The 20,602-nt window shown below is 39.5% G+C and overlaps 1 protein-coding gene across 1 annotated transcript in view; it reads right to left on the bottom strand.

Annotated features, from left to right (window-relative positions):
• Positions 1-2,299: 2,299 nt before the first annotated feature.
• Positions 2,300-20,602, bottom strand: part of CNN3 (calponin 3) — a 35,199-nt gene continuing 16,896 nt past the window's right edge. The window contains exons 2-7 of the mRNA XM_036767577.1: positions 10,835-10,956; positions 10,523-10,589; positions 6,642-6,779; positions 6,220-6,336; positions 3,989-4,135; positions 2,300-3,439 (exon numbers count right to left, since the gene is read on the bottom strand). Coding sequence (XP_036623472.1) covers positions 3,098-3,439; positions 3,989-4,135; positions 6,220-6,336; positions 6,642-6,779; positions 10,523-10,589; positions 10,835-10,956 — 933 coding nt within the window. The 3' untranslated portion in view covers positions 2,300-3,097. The remainder of the gene's footprint in view (positions 3,440-3,988; positions 4,136-6,219; positions 6,337-6,641; positions 6,780-10,522; positions 10,590-10,834; positions 10,957-20,602) is intronic.

The raw sequence follows: 20,602 nt of genomic DNA, 5'->3' as shown, positions 1-20,602 counted from the left end.
TGGGATTGTGTTTTCCCAACTGGGGATCTAGACTCTCCAGTGCTCCAATTCTACTCTGACCTCAAATTCTTGAGAATCAATTCTATATTTTGGTTCTAGTCTAAGGGATCCACCCCAGCAAGAACGGGAATAAGCAAAAAGAGGGACCCAGATTACAAACGTGCATCAAGTCACCTGTGCTTTTATCCAAGTTATTGATAAAAGTATAAAACAACACAGCCAAGCACAAATCCTTGGAGGTGCTTCATTGGAGACCTCCTGCCACATTGACACTGAACCACTAACAACTTTTTGAATATGACCTTTCAATTAATTCTAAATTCATCAAACTGTGTTATCATCTAGTCTACATTTCTTCGTCTTCTCCACCAAAATAGTATGAAGTATCTTATCAAAACCCATACTCAAATCTTCAGTTTTTTTTCTTCTGAACTAAGTGAATGATATATATGTTTAATTAAAGTTGACCCGTTAGACAGTTGTATTTCCTAGTAAAGCAGATCTAAGAACCTGCATTAGCAGCCGTCCTGGGTAGGCCAGTGTGGTCGCTGTTACAAGCCCCACAGGTCAATAATCACCTCCATACAGATAACTCCCAGATGTAAAATATTTAACCTTAGATTCTCTTCTGACCCACATTCCCATGTCATACACAGCCTATTGGACATCTCAACCCGGATGTTCTTTCAACACCTCAAATTCAACATGTTGAAAACAACTCATCCGTCCCCAAAGCCCAATTTCCCCATTTTTCAAGGCCATTATCTTCCTAGTCATTGAGGTCGCAACCTCACCGTAATCAACTCTTCGGGCTCTTAGCCCACCATAGCCAATTAATTTGCCAGTTCTATCGATTCTACCTGCATGGCCCTTTATGTCCTCTTCTCTCTATATCCACAACCACCACCACAATCCCAAGTTCTGGACTATTGCCGGAGCCTCTTCGTTGGCTTCCTCACCTCCAGTCTATACCTGCCCCAAATCCACCCTCCATACAAAATGCTAGTGATTTTCTTAAGGCCTAAGTTGGATCACGTCACTCATGTTCCAGGAGTTCACTATTGTTTCTAAAGTCCTTCACCAACAGGCTTTATCTTACTTTTCCAAGTGTTGTACGTTGTCTATGCTGCTTTGCACATAACATTCCATCTCCTGATTTCATTCATACCTTCCCTCCTTGTCCTCCATGCTTCCTTACTTTTAACATCTTCAGAGTTGCAAGCTTCCTTCAAAGGTCAGCTCCAGCACTACTTCCATGAACACAAGGCCTTTCCTGGCACCCCCAGGTGCTTGTGCCTCCCTTTCCAGAAGTTCCCTCAGAGCTAATTGCCTCCTCCCCCAACATTCTTAAGCTCCCCGAAAATGGCAACACTTCTTATTTTTTTGCCTCGATATCCCCTGGACTCGGAGCCTGTCACGTAACAGGCAATTAACAAATTTTGCTGATTGAGCCTTACCTCCTTTGTTTTAGGTGTCCTCAGTATGGGTTTAGCAGTTCAAAAGTGAAACAGAAAACCCACAGACATCTCACTGCCTGAAAGTTAAAATGATCTCCCCCTCCTTTTCTTGGGAGGCCAGTAGCAGGGGGACTGTGGTGTATGGTCAGAAGTGATGGGCTCAGGGTTAGACTAAGACATTGTTTGGACATGGATGATACAGGGAATTGTTTTACTTGACTGCTTATTTGCTGCAAAGGCTTTGTTCCCTCTGTACCCCCACGGAGGAGGGAAACACCAGATTTTTAATAAAAAAAAATTTGGTTTTTGTTGGTTTCGAAGGAAGGCTTGTAGGATGGGGTAGGTATATTCACAAATCAATGTGGCATAAAAAACAAATAGCATCACTAAAATATTTTATAAAGTGAACCAAAATCATTTCACCCTCCAGGTTCATGTCCTGTAATCAGGGTCACAGAGCAAATTACCAATATATCTCTTATTGATGGATATTGTTGGTTGTGTCTAATAGTGAAAAGTGTGAATAATTTTGTAAATGTCATGAACTGTTGTCACTTCAATGGCCAAAACTAGGTTCCTCTGCTACACAGAAATGAAATCACATGTTAAAAACTTAAAGGATTTTAATCAGTCAGTGCTTTCTAACCTCAAAAAGATATTCTTGTAGAATACCTCCAAGGCTAAGAATATAAATATTATTTCCCTATTATTACAATGCCATCACAATGTCATTTAACCTTGATAAGGACATGGTAATTATTCTGGGCTGGATGAGAGATCATATTATTTTATCGAACTGTTCTCTACAAAGTACCTAGAAAATGACCAGCCTATGGTTCATATAGTGTTCAAAAAAAATATTTATTTATAAAAAATACAATGAGATCAGTTTATGCTGAGAAATGCAGCAATAAATACAGCTGAAGAAAACAAAGCAACAACTCTACATTGATACATTGGCACAAACAGGAAGAGTAAATGCACCGTCCAAACCTAAAACCTCCGCAGGCTCATTTTGTACAAGCTCCTTTAGTAACACTACTCCTTAAGTGTCTGGTCAGCTTAGATAGTAGAATGAATACACGTTTAATCACAAATGCACATTGATCATGACTTTTATTTAAAAATTAGCAAACAATACTGTAGAAACAATGATATTTAAATCTCTAAAATGCTGCATCTCAGATTTAGTTGGCAAAAAACACATTTAACAATAAGCATGAAAGTTTCAGTCTTCCATGTAGAAACCAGATACTAAACTGTAAAAAAAGAAAAAAAAAAGGAGAGAGAAAAGCTTCATGTGGTCCGTAAAATACCAGTTTAAAGTAGAAGATTGTAAAAATGCATAGATCTTTAATAAAAGAACTGGCTGTACAAAAGTACTCCCCTTTCACAGTATTCCTTTTTACTTCATATGCAAATTATTGGTTATGCTGTAGAATATAACTGTTACAGCACTAAAAGGCATCTATTTAGGGAAGAGGCAGAGAAAGGAAAAAGGAATGTATGTAAGGCAATATTTCTTTTAAGTATAATAAGCATAATAGTGTTTTAGGAAGACAAGATAAAAATTACACAAGGCTAGCTTGGTTTTCACTGAATAAAACAATGGACTAATACTGAGCTTTTTTTGTGCAAATCTAATAATCAATGCCCTGGTCACTATATTCGTAATCTCTTGGATAGTCATCTTGGTACTCCACATGATAGTCATCTGGATATTCTGCCTGATAATCATTATCACTGATTTCAGACCCATTTGTTCCTGTTCCTTGGCTTCCATTATGTATCACAGGTTCTGTTGGAGCAGCACAGTATTTGGGATCATATACTTGTCGCCCAAGCCCATAGACACTCATTCCTTTCTGGGAAGCAACTTTGTTGGTACCCATCTGTAGTGAAATTGTCGAGTTATCCACTGGTTGTAATGTTAGCTTCTGGTCATAGATGTCTCTTCTGGTACCTGGTGCTAACATTCCAGCCTAGTATAAGAATATTCAACAAGGAAAAAAAATCAGAATAGTATCTGAAAGAAACATCTGTGAACAAGTTTGGGATTCCTATAGCAAAATGTTCCTGTTAGGATACTGAGTACTCAAGTTAAAACATTCTGATTAGAAAATCAGTAATCTAACTTTTATTCCAACCTCATCTTGTTCATCCTTTACGTAATAGGGACTTCACAAATATTTGCTGACAGCACATCTCCTGATAATAAAACATCTACACCTTTAGAAGGCGTGCATACCTATGTGTACACTGTGCTATATGCCCCAGAATGTATTTTATATGGAATAACCCTATCAAGGAATTTTAGCCACAGGATTCTGGGGAAGCTTATTTTTTATCCCCCACTACAAATTTCCTGTTTTGAAAAGGGAACTGCACTTAATTTTTGAAGTTCAGGTTTTTTTATAATAGGGATATTTCCATCTTGTCATGAGACATGGTTGATCTTAAAATCACAATCATAAGCATTTTGGATGTTTGCTAATTGTTTCCTATTTGGAAAAAAAAAAAGTACCACTTACCTGACTGGCTCCTTTGTTAGTACCCATCTGCAGACTAATTGTTGTCTGGTCAAAGGGCTTGTCAGTTTGCATTTTGGGATCATAAAGATGCCTCCTAGTGCCATACGCAGTCATTCCTGCCTGGCTGGCACATTTGTTGGTTCCCATCTTTTAAAAAAATAGGAAAAAAAAAATCTATATAGTTACAACTGTAAAAAAAAAAAAAAAAAAAAGGCCAAAAATTTCAAAGAGAAGCTTTTAAGAATTATATTACTAGTAGTGAAATGTGATTCTAATTCCATTCTCAAAGAAAGGCTATCACTGTTAATAGATTAGAATCTCTAAGACCATATTGTTTTGGCAAGTGACACCAGACCTGGTTTTATAACTCTAAGGTTTCTTTAATTATCTCAAAGATCATTGAATTCTGCAAAACAAAAATTAACCTGAATTTTACTTTAATGACATTCAGCACTTTAAAATAGAAAAGTTTGAGGCCCTCACTGTTTCATTTCTCAAACCTCATAAAGAATGAAAATAGCTTAGTCTATAATGTGGTGGTCAAGTTAAAAAAAAAAATTACTCTTCTGTCCAGGGCTCTCTCTGGAGCCAGAAGATCACCTAACAAGACTTTTTACATAAAAGTAGAAGAAAACATCACCTGTGTCCTCAAGGACACATGTGTTGGGTAAGGTTCCTGTTTTGTGAAATCACGTTTATTTGCCTCAGTTTTAAGCCTGCTATGTATACACTGTTGGGTTTTGGGGTTTTTTCAGGGGGTGGGGGTAAGGAGGAACAGGAAAAAGGGAAGAAAAGAAAGACTTGCTGCTAAGTCAAAGCCTCTTAGCAAAGCCTGCCAACATGCTAGAGATGTCTGTGTCATAGCAACAACTGGCAAGTATATCTGCAGGATAGTTTAAAGATGTACAATACATTCCTAGCTCTAGAGAGACTTTTTTGGGGGGCGGGGAAGGGTGGAGGGAAGAGATAAAAAGGGAAATACTGATCGAGTCTAGACAATCCATGGAGTGGGATCCTAAAGCTGTCTTTGACCCCGTGAAACGACGACAGGGCCACTCGAAGATTGAGCCTAAGCCCCACCTTCTAGCATTCACTGCCTAGTCCTTTGTTGGCTTTCCTGGCTGTCAATCCGCAACACCACCAGAATCGTGAAGGTTTCAATAACTTCAAAAGTCTCAGCAATAAAGGAAAGTTGGGTCTGAGTGAGAGTGGTAAAGCTGTTGACAACTACCAAGTATGGCCTTAGTCCCAAATATTCCTAAGCATTTTATGGGAATGTACTACTGTGAGGAACGACATTATTTTTAATATTTGGTCAACCTTTCCAAGCACATTTTAAATTGAGATCCAGATTAAATTACTGCACCTGTTTCAGAGGCCTCCAGGCCCTCATTCTCTTCCTCACCCCACCAACTGTTTTCAGCCTGGTCCTATATATATATATATTCAAGGATCTCAGCAAACACTTTTAAGACCTGGGGTCCACATGAAGTCATTCTTTGGTCCCAGTGCTTGATGGGCAACCCTCAACTCTAAGAACACAGTCATACGATTTAAAAAAAAAAAAAAAAAAAAAAAGGAATCCCCCCAGGTTCCTTTGACTTGGTTTCATTTGCCTGGATATGCCTAATGCCTAAATAAAGCAAGCCTGCAACATCCACACTTAACCAGTTAAGTTTTGAATTCATCGTGTGTGTGTGTGTGTGTGTGTGTGTGTGTGTGTGTAAACTGCTGAAACATTCACATTTTATAAAAAGAAAAAAAATTTACTTTTATCACTTGTATGAGTTTAAAACTTTGCAAAATGAATTTCCTTAAACACCACCAGCTTTAGTTAATAGACACATTTCAAGTATTTTCTTTGAGGGGGAATGTTGAGTCACAAGATAAGCGGTTATCCTTCCAACTCCTTAAGCTTGATTTTTGGGTAAATATTACCTTCAGTATGTCATATGTCACTGGGCAACATCAGGAGAGCTCTCTAGTTTGTATCATCCAACAATCTATAAAGAGACTTCTTATGACTGTCTTTGCCCTACCTCCCACCTCCCCAGACCCACCTCCATTTGTTTAGCTGTTATGGAAATAAACCTGAGTAGAATGACAGATAACATATTACCTCCTTACAGCAGGTTAAGGAATGTATAAAAACTAAACGTTTGCTATTTTGTATATGGGAAGAAAAATGTATATTAGGAAGCACATAAAAAAAAAAGTCACATGTGACTTACCTGCAAGCCAATTACACTTTGTCCAGCTTTCAGTTTTCCTTCATCAAAGCGCCTTGCTTGCTTTTCTGCATATTTAACGCCAATGTCGATTGTTGTATGGAATCCTTTTGTTTTAGCCTAGGTGTAATATAAAAACATATTTCAGGACGACCGCTTAAAACTTTACCACTAGAATTTAGAGTTTATCACTAGAATCTTACAATGGAAGGGGAAAAATGATACTATACCTGGAAGAAAGGTATCAAAGGTATCAAAACTACAATTTCTTTAAAGGTAAACATTTCACCTGATTTTTGAAATATGGGACAAGTCATCCTAATATTACAAGACTGCTTTGTAGCAGTTCATTTTCTCCCAAACCTTCAATATCATAGTTTGTGACCAACAGTTATTTTTATTCTAGTTAATAGACATATACATACCAGACCTGCTAAAGCTACCAGTGTAGTCTGAACTTGGGTCATGTTTCCATTCTCAAAAAGATCATTTGCTTCAAAGATGTCATGTGGTTTCATGCCATAAGCCTGAATGGCTTTGATAAAATTGCCAATGTTCTCCAACTGAAAAAGGAAAGACAGTCAAGTTAAACTTCTGGAACTAAACAGTCTAAGGGCACGATGCTTAGGGATTAGTTTAAAAAAAAAATCAGCCTAGTTAATATAAAGTGGTCTATAAAACCATCTAGAAAAGACACTTGTCTAAGAATTCTTGGCTGAGGTAGTTACTGAATAATTTACATGAGGGAAGGTATTCTTAACCTGGAGTCTGTGAGCTTCTAAGGTTTTCTTTTTTAGTATTTTACTAGTACTATTTCAATATGTTTTGCCTCCTTTCTAATTCTACATATTTTATTTTATGCATTCAAAAATATTATTCTGAGAAGGGGGAATACATCTAGGCTTTAGATTGCCAAAGAGGTCCATGACATGAAAAAGGTGTCCGCTCCAAAAGGGAAAGAGATCAGACAAGGTTCTATGCAAAAGGTGTTCAAAGAGCAAAGGTCTTCTACACATCATTTTGACAAAGGATAGTATCGTCATCTCTTTAAAATAATCAGGTTGCTTTTATTTTTTAATTTTTCTGAGACACACGCTCTATTTTGTTTTTAAACTTTTTCTACCCAGTTCATTCCTCATCTTAAAGCTACTGACATTAACAGTAAGTGTCCCCCACGCACAGCACTGGGCGGGCCCTCTTCTTCCTTGATGGTCTCCTCGGCTCCCATGGGTTCAATTATTATCTCTATGCCAACTCTTAGATTTATCCAGCCCTAGTCCTTCTGCTAGCACCCAGACTTGCACGTCCAACTGCCTGCTTACTGGACATCTCAAACTAGATAACATTTTCTTAAACACAGGATGCCCCAAACGGCTTTTCCATTTCCCCTCTTCCTACCTTCCCTGTAAGTGCTAAGAACACTATCACCCATCCTTTCAGCCATTCAAACTTACAACCGAAGCGTCACCATCAATGCTACACTCTCTCACTGTTCATATCTAATCTGTCAGGTTCTTTTGATCTTACCTTTGTAAGGCCTCTCATATGTGCCCCGTTCTCTCCTCTGACACTGCCACCAGCACAGCTCAGGCCCTTCTCCCCTCACCCCTGGCCTTTAATACCCTGTTGGTTGGTCTCCCTGCCTTGGTCTTTCCCCTCCTCTAGCCCATACACCACTCAGCCATCAACCTGATCTTCATAAAGAGGTCTGGCCACATGACTCAATAAACTCCAGCGCTTCCAGAATGAAATATTTAAAATAATCCTCTGGTATTTCCAAGTCCTCCATAACCCGGTCCACTCCTCCTACATCACCAAATTTCTGACACTTTACTTCCTACCACATACTCTGCCCTAGTGATGCTGGCCTCCTGGCTATTCCTCCCATAAGACACTCCCTGGCTGTCCCCCATACCTAGAAATCCTTCTCCTCATCTGTGTCCTGTCTTCTCTGAAGTCCTAGCTAAAATCCCACCATCTGCAGAATGTCTTTCATGGGTCTCCTTAATGCCAATTCTTTCCCACTATTACCTCCAATTTATTTTGTATGATACCGTTTGTACAGTTTTTTGCATTATCGTATTCCCCATTAGACTGGGATCCTTGAGAGCAGGGACTGTTTTTTGCCTTTCTTTCCTATAACAAGCACTTAGTACAATGCCTGGCACACAGTAGGTGCTAAAGAAATGCTTGTTGACTCGACTTACACCTACTATGTGCTATTCATAATGGGCAAGATATAAGACAGGGACTTATAATCTAAAGGAAACATACAAATAACAGCAATAGTAGGGAGCACCTACTAATGCCATGTAAGACACAAAACCATCAAATCAAAATGTGAGCATTAAAGACAACTTTTATAAGCTGCTGTCAGTCCAACATACTCTAGTGTCAGAACTAAAAGAATTCAAGGGAAGTTTCACAAAGGAGGGGGCGCATGGATTAAGCTGAATAAGCTTCTGATAGGCAGAGCCAACAACAGGAGGAGACTAGCATTTCAGGAGGAAAGAAAGAGAATAGGTGAGGCCTATTCGGGGCAGCGCAGGTAACAGAGATGAGTGGTTGCTGTCTGCAGACTTCGTTCTGTGGGCAGAGGGAAGCCACAGAATGTTCTTCTGAGCCATGTAGCAACATGAGTAGAATGATGCTTTGGTAGAAACCTGGGAGCACTGAAACTAGATTGGAAGAGAGGGGGAGGACTGTGACAGAAAAGGGAACCCAATGAGGAGGGTTCTGGTCAAGGTAATGAGGATCTGAATTGGGGTAGAGGCAATGGGACTAGAAAAGAGGCACTGGGTGGATCACTGCACCCAGAGGCAGGAAATCCCAAAGTCAAAGAGAGCCTCAGGCATTTAGTAGCGCATGAACCTGGGTGAGTCACTTAACATCTGTCTGCTTGTTCCCCTATTTGTAAAATGGAAGCAGCAACTCCTGCCTGGGGTTGGTGAAGATCACGTGAAATAAATTCTGTAAAGTGCTTTGCAAACCTTAAAATGCTACATATTAATCAATGAAGACTAAGATTTCCAGTCTGCATAACAAGCACAATGTTCGGAAGTTAAGAGCAAACCACTGGCAATTTCAGATTTCGGAGAGGACACACTAGATAAGACTTATTAAATATGAATATGATAAATCTGGGAGACAGAATCAGTATTCAAAAATATCCGGATGGGCTAGAAGGATGGACTAAAAGGTTTAGCCTAACACAATCATGATTACTTTATACCATCTATACTCATGTTCCAACTTTTCATATGCTAAAGAATTAGGAGGGTTAATTAAATAAAGGCTCATCTGTGAGTCATGACTGCTAATGAGATAATGAACTCAGAAACTGCTATCAGCGTTCAAAACAAAAGAGTGTGTGAGTGTGTGTGTGTGTGTGTGTGTGTGTGTGTGTGTGTGTGTAAAAACAGAGATGGAGAAGAATCAGATGTCTATGTTCAATTTTGAGCTCTGCATTTTAAAAGGAATATTTGCAAAATAGAGTTTTGCTTAGAGGAAGCAACCAGAATGACAAGGGAATTCCTAATTTGTGGGATGGCTGAAGGCCATGGCTGAAAATCTTCAAGAAAAAGTAAACTTGAGGAGAACAGATCTGGACTCATTTAGAAATAAAACTTTAACCACTCAAACTGATCGGTCCTCGCACACTTCCAAGGAGTTGGATGTTATCAGGCAAAACTACTATGTGATTTATTACAATTTCCAAAATATGTCTGAATGCTGCCTGTTAGTGCAGAGGCAGTGAGGCACAACACACCCCACAGCTGTGAAGGCCGAGAGCTCCACCTAACTCCTTTCTGCCCCAGATTGCTATGGGCCTCTAGGCAAGCCACTTAACCACTCAAGGCCCAAGCTCCTTTCCAGGACTTCCAGTCACAGAGCTAGTGCCTCTCTGCACTAGTGAAGGGCATGCACATGAATGCTTCCTCCTTGAATTCGCTATATCCACAAAAGCTCAGAACCAGGAAAAAGAAGTCAAGTGACAGGGGCACATTCACTCACACACCCACACACCTACCTAAGCCATCTCACTCATCAATACGACTATTATGCCCAGTACAAGACTATATTCAGACCGATCACAGGATTGCTTATTTCAAACCACAGCCAGATTTTTGAAAGCTCTTTAACCATAAAGTCTAGGAATACTTCAGAGTTCTTGCTAAAAGGAAATGCTTACTCAAATTTTTGACAAAATAGCTGTGCTGAAAACTAACTTGCAAGTGTTCACTATGTTCACTGCAGAGAAATCAACCTAAGTCGCTGAACTGAGTATTTTGTGTTTTCTGCTTACCTGAGGCCAGTTTAATGAAGACTCATTGACTTTCTTCACTGAACCTGGCTGGAGCTTGTTTATAAGTCTGAAAAGAAAAAGAAAAAAAAAACACTCAACAAAAATAGACATACAAGTCTTTTTTTTTTTTTAAGTTTAACCACAACGCAAATACCAGAGCTACAAGGAGTACAGGAAACTCCAGTGATTCCGATTCTTAACATAAGTGATAAAAAGAGTTCCAACTTGGAGCCAAGAAAGGCAGGTCACACTAAGAAAATGCAAGCAAGCAGATGAGCCTCGCCTATCAGGGTTGGGTGAATGGACACTTACTCGCAGAGGATTATGCCATCTTTTAAGCCCAGCTGAAAGTTTGTTCCAATACTCAAGCCTGTAACTTCCTCTATCCAGTTACGAAGATCTTCCTCTGCCTGATGGTCATATTTGGAGGCAATCTATAAAACAGACAGACATTTCAGAATTTAATTTTAAAGACTTTGAGAAAATGCTGGCACTGACTAGCTTTCTATTACCTGTTAAGATTAAAAACTAGTATTATGAAGCAGTTTACCCTAGATATTTCAATGGCTCATCTAGTCAGAAAATGTAGTAATTGAGTTAAAAAACTATAATTCTTTTGTGTTTTGCATCACTTTACACATATAATTGATTATTGTTTGCCTTCTCAATGACGGAGGAAGGGCTAGAGGTAGGGAGAAAATAAGGAACTCAAAAAACTCTTAAAGTGTTATTTTAAAATGCAAAAATCATAATACAGAAAAAGCCTGCCTCCCAAACATACTGCTTTTTCCACCATACATCACACAGTAACAGAATTAAAGAAAAATTTCTTCTAAAAAATCTTCTACAAAACTTTAAGGCCAAATTCATATGGGGAGCAAAATAAAAATGTACAAGTTACACAGAGAGCTAAATGACCAGTTACCAATCAAGCGCTTTTTCACTAACTTCAGAATAAATTCCACACCTTCAAAATACATTTGCCAGTTTAAATAGATAGAACACTTCGATTACCTTTGTGCTAAACAGTTCTCTTTTACCCATTCAACAAGTAACGAGTGGGGTTCTACTATGCACACAGCACCTAAGTTTATGGGACCCTATAGACCAGGTTTTTCACCTCTGCCGTGCCCAAAGAAACTGATATTATAGTCAGAAAATCAAATAATCAACAAATACAAATAAAATAAGCAAAATAAGGACTTGACTCGAAAACAAACTGCAGAATCCAGCTAAGTCCTTTAAACAAAATTATTTTAGCTGCTGTGTTCACTTCCATCTGTCATCGAGATATAGTTTTGGGTCTTGTTTTTTGAATATTTCCATTGTTATAAGTTGCTGTGTACGTTGCTTTCTTGGCTCTGCTTACTTGACTGTATCGGTTCACCTTGATCCTCCACGCTTCTGTGTGTCACCACATTCACCTTTTCTTAGAGTACAATCACATTCCATTACATTCATGTATCACAACTGGTTTAGCCATTCAAGTCTATCTACTTGTTTCTAATTCTTAGCTACCACAAAAAGCGTTGTTATAAATATTTTGCAGTATATGGATATTTTTCCCTTATCAATGGCTTCCTTGGGATATTAAGGCAGTAATGGAGTCTCTGGTTCCAAGGGTAGGGATGGGGGCAGTTAGGTGGCGCAGTGAGTAGAGCACCAGCCCTGGAGTCAGGAGGACCTGAGTTCAAATACGGCCTCAGACACCTGATACATGCACTAGCTGTGTGACCTTGGGCAAGTCACTTAACCCCAATTGCCCTGCCTGCCCTCCTCCAAAAAAACAAAAAACAAAAACCAAGGGTAGGGACATGTTAGTCACTTTATTTGCATAATTTCCAATTGCTTTCCAAAATAATCATATCCTTTCGCAGCTCTACCAACAATGTATTGGTGTTCCTATCTTTCCATAACTGCTCCAACATTCTTGTCACCAATCTTCTAATTGTGGGGTGAAACTTCAGGGCTGTTTTGATTTGCATTTCTCTTATTATTTGTGATCTGAAGCATTTTTTCCATGTGGTTGTGAATACTTTGCAGAACTGTTCGTGCATATCATCTGACCATTTATACATTAGGGAAAGGCTATTCATTTTACACGTATGTATTGTTTACATATATCTTGGACAGGGCAGCTAAGCAGCCTAGTGGATAGAGTGCTGGGCCCAGAGTCAGGAAGACTCATCTTCTGGAGTTCAAATCTAGCCTCAGACACTTAAAAAGCTTTGTGACCCTGGACAAGTAACTTAGCCCTGCACCTCAGTTTTCTCATCTGTATAATGAACTAGAGAAGGAAATGGCAAATCATTCCAGTATCTCAGCCAAGAAAACCCCTAAAAGGGTCAGAGAGTTGGACATGACTGTCTAGTTTTGGGTTGTTTTTTGTTTTTATAGGCCTAAATGAACGTATATGCTACCGTAATTCTTCAATGACACATCTTTTGGTATTCCTTTGTAGACTTTATGTTTGTCCAGTCAAGTGGCACTTATTTAGCACTTGCTGTATGCCAGGTACTATGCTAAATTCTAAGAATACAAAGAAAGGCAAAAATAGTCCCTGCCTTTGATGAGCTCACATTCTAATAGAATCATTTCCGATTCTCCCTTATTTAATTTGTTCCAGTGACCTACCGTATATCTGTTTTTTAACCAGCACTAAATCATTTTGGGGATTGTTTCCTTATAAAACAGTCTGAAGGCTGGAAGGGCTGTTACCTCTTCATTCTTACCTTTTTAAAATTATTTCTCCCTTGATTTTCTATCTTATGTCTCCAAGTTAATTGTTATTTTATCTATTTTCTGTACAGCATCCCCCCTTGGGTAGTCTGATTGGGATAGCATTAAATCTGTAGATTAGCTTTGGTGGGATGGTGTGTTAGGTTTCCACTAGAAAGGCCTTGCTGTGGCTTCCTTATCAAGAAGTAAATGAGTCCCATCAGTATTACTGCTTCAAACTGAAATGATGAAATATTCAATATCCCAGACAAATGCAAATAACCATATTCCAGGCCTCCCAGCTTCATAGTCTCTCCTTACTCCAAAGCATTTTTCACTCAGCTACTAACGTGATTTTCCTAAAAGCAAAAGTCTATCCATGTCAACCCCCAACTCTAGTGGCTTTCTATTACTTCCAGGATCAAATATCAAGTCCTCCAGCATTTAAAGCTCTTCATAACGTATCCTGTTCCTACCCTGCTCCATGAGCCAGGTATACTGGCCTAGCGGCTGGTCCTCACACAGGGCACACCATCCCCATCCATTTCTTTGCTGTTTCCCTCCTCTCCTTCCGCCATGCCTGAAATGTTTTCTCTTCTCACCTCTACGTCCCACCTTTCTCAACTAGGTGGCTGCTGATATCCCCTTCAACTCTCAAATTCAGTGATTTTTTTGAGTATTGCCTTATAAAACAGGTAAAACTAATGGAATTGAAAATGAACCTATAGTAATAAAATAGATTTAAAACACACATAAGCCACATCATCTTTAGAGCATTTCTAGGTGAAACTGGATCAACAAACAGAAAAATCATAAAACAAAATACGTTAGCTTTCATCAATGACAAGGAACTTCCCGTTTTTATATTCTTAACACCTTAGTTCCCAAAGTACTATTTGAAACAACAGAAATGGCTCTCAAGAAAATGAAAAGAATGGCTAGACCAGAACAAAACATACTAAACCAAAGAATTCAGTGTTGGAGATGTCCACCTTGCCATAATTAAGAGATCATTTTATAAGTTACCTTCTTACTTGAATCAATCTGCTACCGTCTCATGCTCAAAGTACCATAATAATTTCTCAAAGGAAATGATATGAGAGATTAATGCAGTAGGATTATAGCTTTAGGAGGGGACAATTCCAAATGAGAAACTCAATAGCTGTTAGGCAGCTGGGTGGTGCAGCGGGTATGGTACTGGACGAAGGAGTCAGAAATCCTGCCTCAAACACCTCCTAACAGCTGATTACAAACCTCAGTTTGGGGGGGTGGGGGCGGGTCACAAACCTCCAGTTGTCCTGCTCTATATCTGGCCGCTGGACCCAGATGGAGAAAGTGAGGCTGGCGACCTTGCATAGCCCTCCCTCACTTAAACCCAATTCACCTGCAAGTCATGGCATCATCAGCATCCATCGGCATTCCTGACATTATGGTCCTCTTTGAGAACAACGGACAAACATCAACAGCTTCCAGGATGGTCTCAATGACAATCACTATTATTCAAAAGCAATCTGCCTAACATTCCAACACAGCAAACTAAATGATGAAAAACTCCCTAAGTCCAGAAAATGGCGTGTAGCGGGATATCTAATGGGGCACATGTGTACTGGAATGACTGCAAAGAGAAAACTGGTGCTTTTAGCCCTGGACTTGGGAGTCAGGGCCACTTTAGGTTCAGCTGTTTCATCTGACACTGGCCGTGTGACCTGGGCAAACTACTTTCCTTAATTTGTAAAAGGAAAGGAGCTAAACCAGATGGCCTCTAAGGACCTTTCCAGAACTAAACCTATGATTCCATCATGTGAATTGTTCCCTAGTGCAAAAACCTCCACTAGCAGCCCAATGTTTTAACTGATGCAATAGGTGACCACAAAAAGACCAAGACCCAAGATCCAAACTACCTCCTCTATGGCTTTCCATGCCCAATGAGGGGAGAGAAAGCAAAGACAACACTGATTTAAAATACAGATTCATTCAGAAAATGCTAATGGAAAATAGTGGAAAATTACTCCAAGTTGTACCTGGAGGAGACACAACAGCTGTCTTCAGGTATGTATGTGGAAGAGGGACTGGCCCCACAGGGATAACAGAAGCAGTGAGTGGAAGCTACAAAGAAGCTGGTCGAAGCCTGATGGCAGGCAAAGTTTCCTCCCAACCAGAGGGCCGATGACTTGTCAAAAGTGCTGTAGCAGGGATTCTTTTGTGTGTAACAAGTTAGACCAGATGGCTTCCTTTAAGACATGGATCAAATCCTGCCTTCTGCAGGAGGCTCTTCCTCTGCTGCTGGAGCCTGCCTCCGAGGTCTCATCCCGCCTATATGGTACATGTCCTACATGGACTGTATTATTTGCATGTCACCTCCCCATGAGAACAGGAGCTTCTCTAGCACGGGAACAATATTTTTGCCTTTCTTTATATTCTTTGGGATTAGCACAGTGCCTGGCACACTGCAAGCACTAAATAACTCAATCCTCTCCCCACATCCCTTAGGAGTCTTCCTTCCATTTCTTCCTAATGGATCTCATCTCTGCCTGGACTTGCCACAGGCATTTCAAATTTTACACCCCCCCCAAAAGACCTCATTTATTATTGGTCCCTCCTAAACCCACCCTTTTCTTCTAAACAGAACTTCTATTGAGGTCACCGCCACATCACCCAGATCCTTTACTCTTCCTCACCAGCTGCCAGATCTTGGTGCACTTCCTCAACATTCCCCACCACTTCTCTCTGCTCACCTCGGGGCTCAGACATCCTCGTTGCTTCTCACCTGACTGCTGCCGTAGCATCCTCTCCTCCAATTCATCCAAACTTCCCCACCTCCAAATGTCTGTGCAGCTCTGGAATACATGACTGCCACAAGTCCTAACTGTTGAAATTTTCTTTCCTCCAGGCTAGTTCAGATACCACAGCAATGAAACAGTACAGAGCACAAATGAGTTAAATTTCTAAAAATTAAGACAGTTTTACCCTCATGAAGTCTACAGCTTAGTAGAGAGAAAACACAGATATAACTATAACACAATAACATATTAAATGAAGTCAACAAGTATTCATTAAGCACCTATGTGCCAGACATCATACTAAGTTTTGAGACTACAAAGATTAAAAAAAAAATGCCCCTGCCCTCAAGGATCTCACAGTCCAACAAGCACGCGCGCGCACACACACACACACACAAAAGCCTGGGTTTTGTCAGAAGGTGAAAGACGACACTCAGAGCCTAGGACAATGAAAGTTCAAAGAAGTGGCTGTGGATGTTACAAGCAGGGTGACCTAGACAGTTAGCTGGAGAGTAGCAATGCTGTAGAACTAGAGACTTGGTCTGTCTGAGCCATTTCTGAACCAGATGTGACCTACCAATGGAAAAAGCAGCAAACCCCATGGAGAACAATGGAAACATCCCAATAAGCACATGCCCAGATAGAATCATGGCAGTAGAGTAGAAAGCGTTCTGGACTTGGAGTCAAGACCTGAAGTTCAAGTACCAACTCTGGCATATGTCCTTTAGTGATATAAGGGAGACTGGGGGCTCAGGGAAGCCCAGCGGGCATGGAAGGCAGGCGCCTGCTTCTGCTGGACCTTCACCAGCGCTAGGTGGGGTTTGGGAAGGAGGCAGGCACCAGGGCACAAAACAGAGGAACTGAGGGAGTTCCAGCCAGAACTTCTTAGTAAAGAGGAAGGTAAAGTCATCTTCTGTGCCGGTGAGGTTAAGTTATAACCACAAGAAATGAAACTGCTGTTTAGAACGTAAAATACATTTTTTTCATATGGGATGTATGGTTATGTTAGTGAAAGTTAGTTGGTTCTAAAAATAATGGTTATATTCCCAGATTTGCCCAAGCTTTTTTAAAGCTATATTTTTAGCAGAAGCTGATACTGCACTCTAAAGAGCTTTCTAACATTGTTTTCATAGTGAAAACATGCTACAACTTGGAATGCCAAATGCCACAAACCTGCCACCAGGGAAGAGGTGGCTAGATGTCATGGCCATTGATACAGAACTGGCATTAAGTGAGGTTTAAGACGTTCTTGTTACTAGAATGAGAACTTCAGAAAGGCCCAGTGGTTTGAATGGTCAAACTGCTACAAGCCAAATGTTAACACCTATCTTAAGGGTTCACATGTTGTTTTGGGGCTAGGCACAGCACAAATAATGAAAAATCACAAGTAATTTTAACTAAATCCTAGCCTGTACCTTTCAGGTAGAAAGTCCCTTGAGATTATCTCGTCCAAGCTACCTGTTTTCCAAATATAGAAACAAACTTTATTTAAAAAAACATTCTTAATTTGTGGGCAGTATAAAAACAACAGACTAGTCTGCCAACCCCTGATTCTAGTCCAAGCTTCTTGTTTACAGATGAGAGAAATGAGCACTAGGGTTATTCGGTCTCTGATCGCCCAGCATCTCTCAGCTATTGAGTGGTGAAGCCCGGATTAGAATCTAGGTTTGGGCAACTGTGGCCTAGTGTTCTCCACACTGTCACGCCACCTTAAGTGTCCCCAAAAGACAGTAGAAAGGGAGGAAAACTGAAGTGGGAAAAGCAAAAAGCTTAGAGAAAGAAGACCAATAATAAACTCCAAAATAACCAAGAATTGGTTACATATTGGTTCAAACCTCCATTATAGTAAAGAAATGTCCGTATACAAAATCTATGTGCTTGTACATAAACAGCAGCCCTGACAAGAACTTGGATATATAATAGACATTTTTTAGACCTAGTATAAGAACTGAACAGGAACTTAAATGTTATCTACAGATAACATTTTATAAATGTTCAGAAAGGTGCAGTCACTTGCCAGGAGCCTCTCCAATGTCAGCTAGCAAACCTAAACTACAACTCAGATCTCCTGCATCCTAATCCAATTCTTATCCCTCTACATGGTAAGGACTGGCCTTTACATACATAAAAATCAGTATTTCTAAATAGGTTTGATTTAGATAATTGGGAACAACTCCAAATCTTTCAGTGATCATGAGATGAAACCAAATTATTCTGAAAACCTTGGTAACAAAAGATGCACCTCAAAGACCTAATATTTATTTGGGAGAAAGTTTTGAAATCATTAGGATTTTAAAACATTTGAGACAACTATTTAAATGTACTAAAAAAAAAAAAAAACAAAACTCAGTTACCTCCATTTCTACTATTGAGAAGACATTGTAAAGGTGCTGCAGATAGAGATTTAAAAAATACTAAAATAGAGTACTGAAAGATCCTAAGTAGATTCTTAAATGTTTATACTTTTGATCTTATTTAACATAGTTTATGCTATAAACCCCAAAGGGCATCTCAAACTGCTACTACAGAGTTGGCAGATTTCAGGAAACCTTTCAAAAACTGAGGAAACTGTTAAGTCTGCCTGTTTAACCTACAATGCAAAAGCTTTCCACTAAACATCAGCATCACCAAAAGAAAAGACAGTTAATCTGAGTGGCAGTTTCTCATTAATTATTATTAGAAAGATTATGGTTCTGTGATTATACTGTGTAGATTACTTTACCTAGATTTCAACTAAAAATGGAACCTGTTAGAATCACAGAACATGTTCTGTATGTAGGCTACCTCCTGCTCTGAAGGGGGAAATTTTCAAGACTGTCTTGAAGTTAATTTACTGACCACATGTAATGCTTCTTTTAAAGGGCGCAATTCGAGGAGAGGAAGTAAGTGCACTTGAAAATCCTACGACCCTGGTGCCGCTCTATTCTGACAAGCAGCGTTCATTTTTGTAAAAGAAATAGGTAGAAACCCTGTGCAGCTGCATGAGTAAGGGATTGTAGTCTGCCATAAACCATCTGGGAGAGGTTGGTTAAATCACTGCCCTCTATGGACCAGTACTGCCTCAACTGTACAAATGAGGCATTTGGGCTAGACATTATTTAAGGTCACTAGCTCTCCAAAGTGGGGGCACATACCCAAGTAAGACAACTGGTGGACATGCAAAAAGAAATTTTAAAATGCCTGGGGCCTGCTGGCCCCACCCCACCATAACCAGTTTTTAGCAGAGGCTGCACCTGCTGCCTGGTACAACTGGGCATCAGCTGTGAGAGGTAGAGGCAATGGAGAAAGAGCAGGACCATGAAGCCCTGGGGAGTGCAAAAGACCAATCAGGGCAGCCCACTGTGGGTTTTCCTCTTTATCTCCCTTCCAAAAGCCTGTAAAGGGTGGGAGGACAGAAGGATGAGCAAGGTGCCCACCCTACTAAAACTGAACAAAACCCAACAACCCTCCAAATATTTAAGCCAAAATAATATTCCTGCCTCCCCAAACCCTACTCCCCCTAGCCACCCCCCACTTCTTTAACAATTCCCTCCTCTTTCAATCAGCCAGTCTGTGTAGGACACTGTTTCCACACTCTTAGATATCAATCCTCCAAATATTGGAGTGACCAGGGCAGGACAGAATGGACATTATATTGAGATCACTGCAGCAGCCTCTTTGGGGGCTATTATCACATGGCCTCAAAGCTTTTTCCACATAAATTACTGCCTATCGACACTTCCTCCAAATATAGTTGATTTTGTGAACCCAAGTACAGGAAGTACAGGCTGCTTAGGGTCAGTATTTCAACTAATCACAGGAAAATTCAAAACAACCAAAGCTGATACTTTCAAAATTAAATGCTACTTCCATCAAAGTTCCCTTATTGGGAGACATATATTATACCTAACATACCAACAATGTAAACACAATTGTAAATTTACCACTTTTATAATAAAAATGCCTCTTTGACAGAAAAAAGGGACAGAACTGATATAGGAAGAATGTCCTGAATCCTATTTTCTGATTTCTTCCAATATTTTGAAATCAATACTATTTAATTTGTAATGTATTTTTTTTTTGCCTTCTTGGTTTACAGTATATAAAAATGAGAGATGATTTTGTGTTGTACTAAATATGTACTGTCACTCATGTCACACGACATACCTTAATTTCCTAATAAAAATATTTCTAGAATCCATGTTTATTTTGGCATGTATTGCATTAGTATGACTGTTCTTATATTTAAAATTTATATAAATATAAATTTAAAGTATAAATACTTTGATACTTTATCTTAAATTCAAGCACTCGCCCTTTTATCTAGCAACCTAAATGTAAAAAATAGAGCCAAAAAAAGAGTAATATTTAGTGTTTAAGAGGAACCTTTCATTTAAAAATAGAAAGAAAAACATACATAAGCTTTTCACATGATTGCATGGGGGAAACAATCTGTTTCACACTGCCTTACGCCTCCTGGACTTAAGCCTGATTTACTGGAAACATTTTGTGTATTGTTAAATTGAGGATGGGAATCCACAGATTTTTCTTTGAATGGATATAAACACTCAGTACCATAAGGGATCCATTCTTTCAGTACAAT

The sequence above is a fragment of the Trichosurus vulpecula genome, chromosome 7 (assembly GCF_011100635.1).
Source record: "Trichosurus vulpecula isolate mTriVul1 chromosome 7, mTriVul1.pri, whole genome shotgun sequence".
NCBI lineage: Eukaryota > Metazoa > Chordata > Mammalia > Diprotodontia > Phalangeridae > Trichosurus > Trichosurus vulpecula.
The sequence above is the reverse complement of the archived record's forward strand: the minus strand, read 5'-3'. Positions and strand labels throughout refer to the sequence as shown.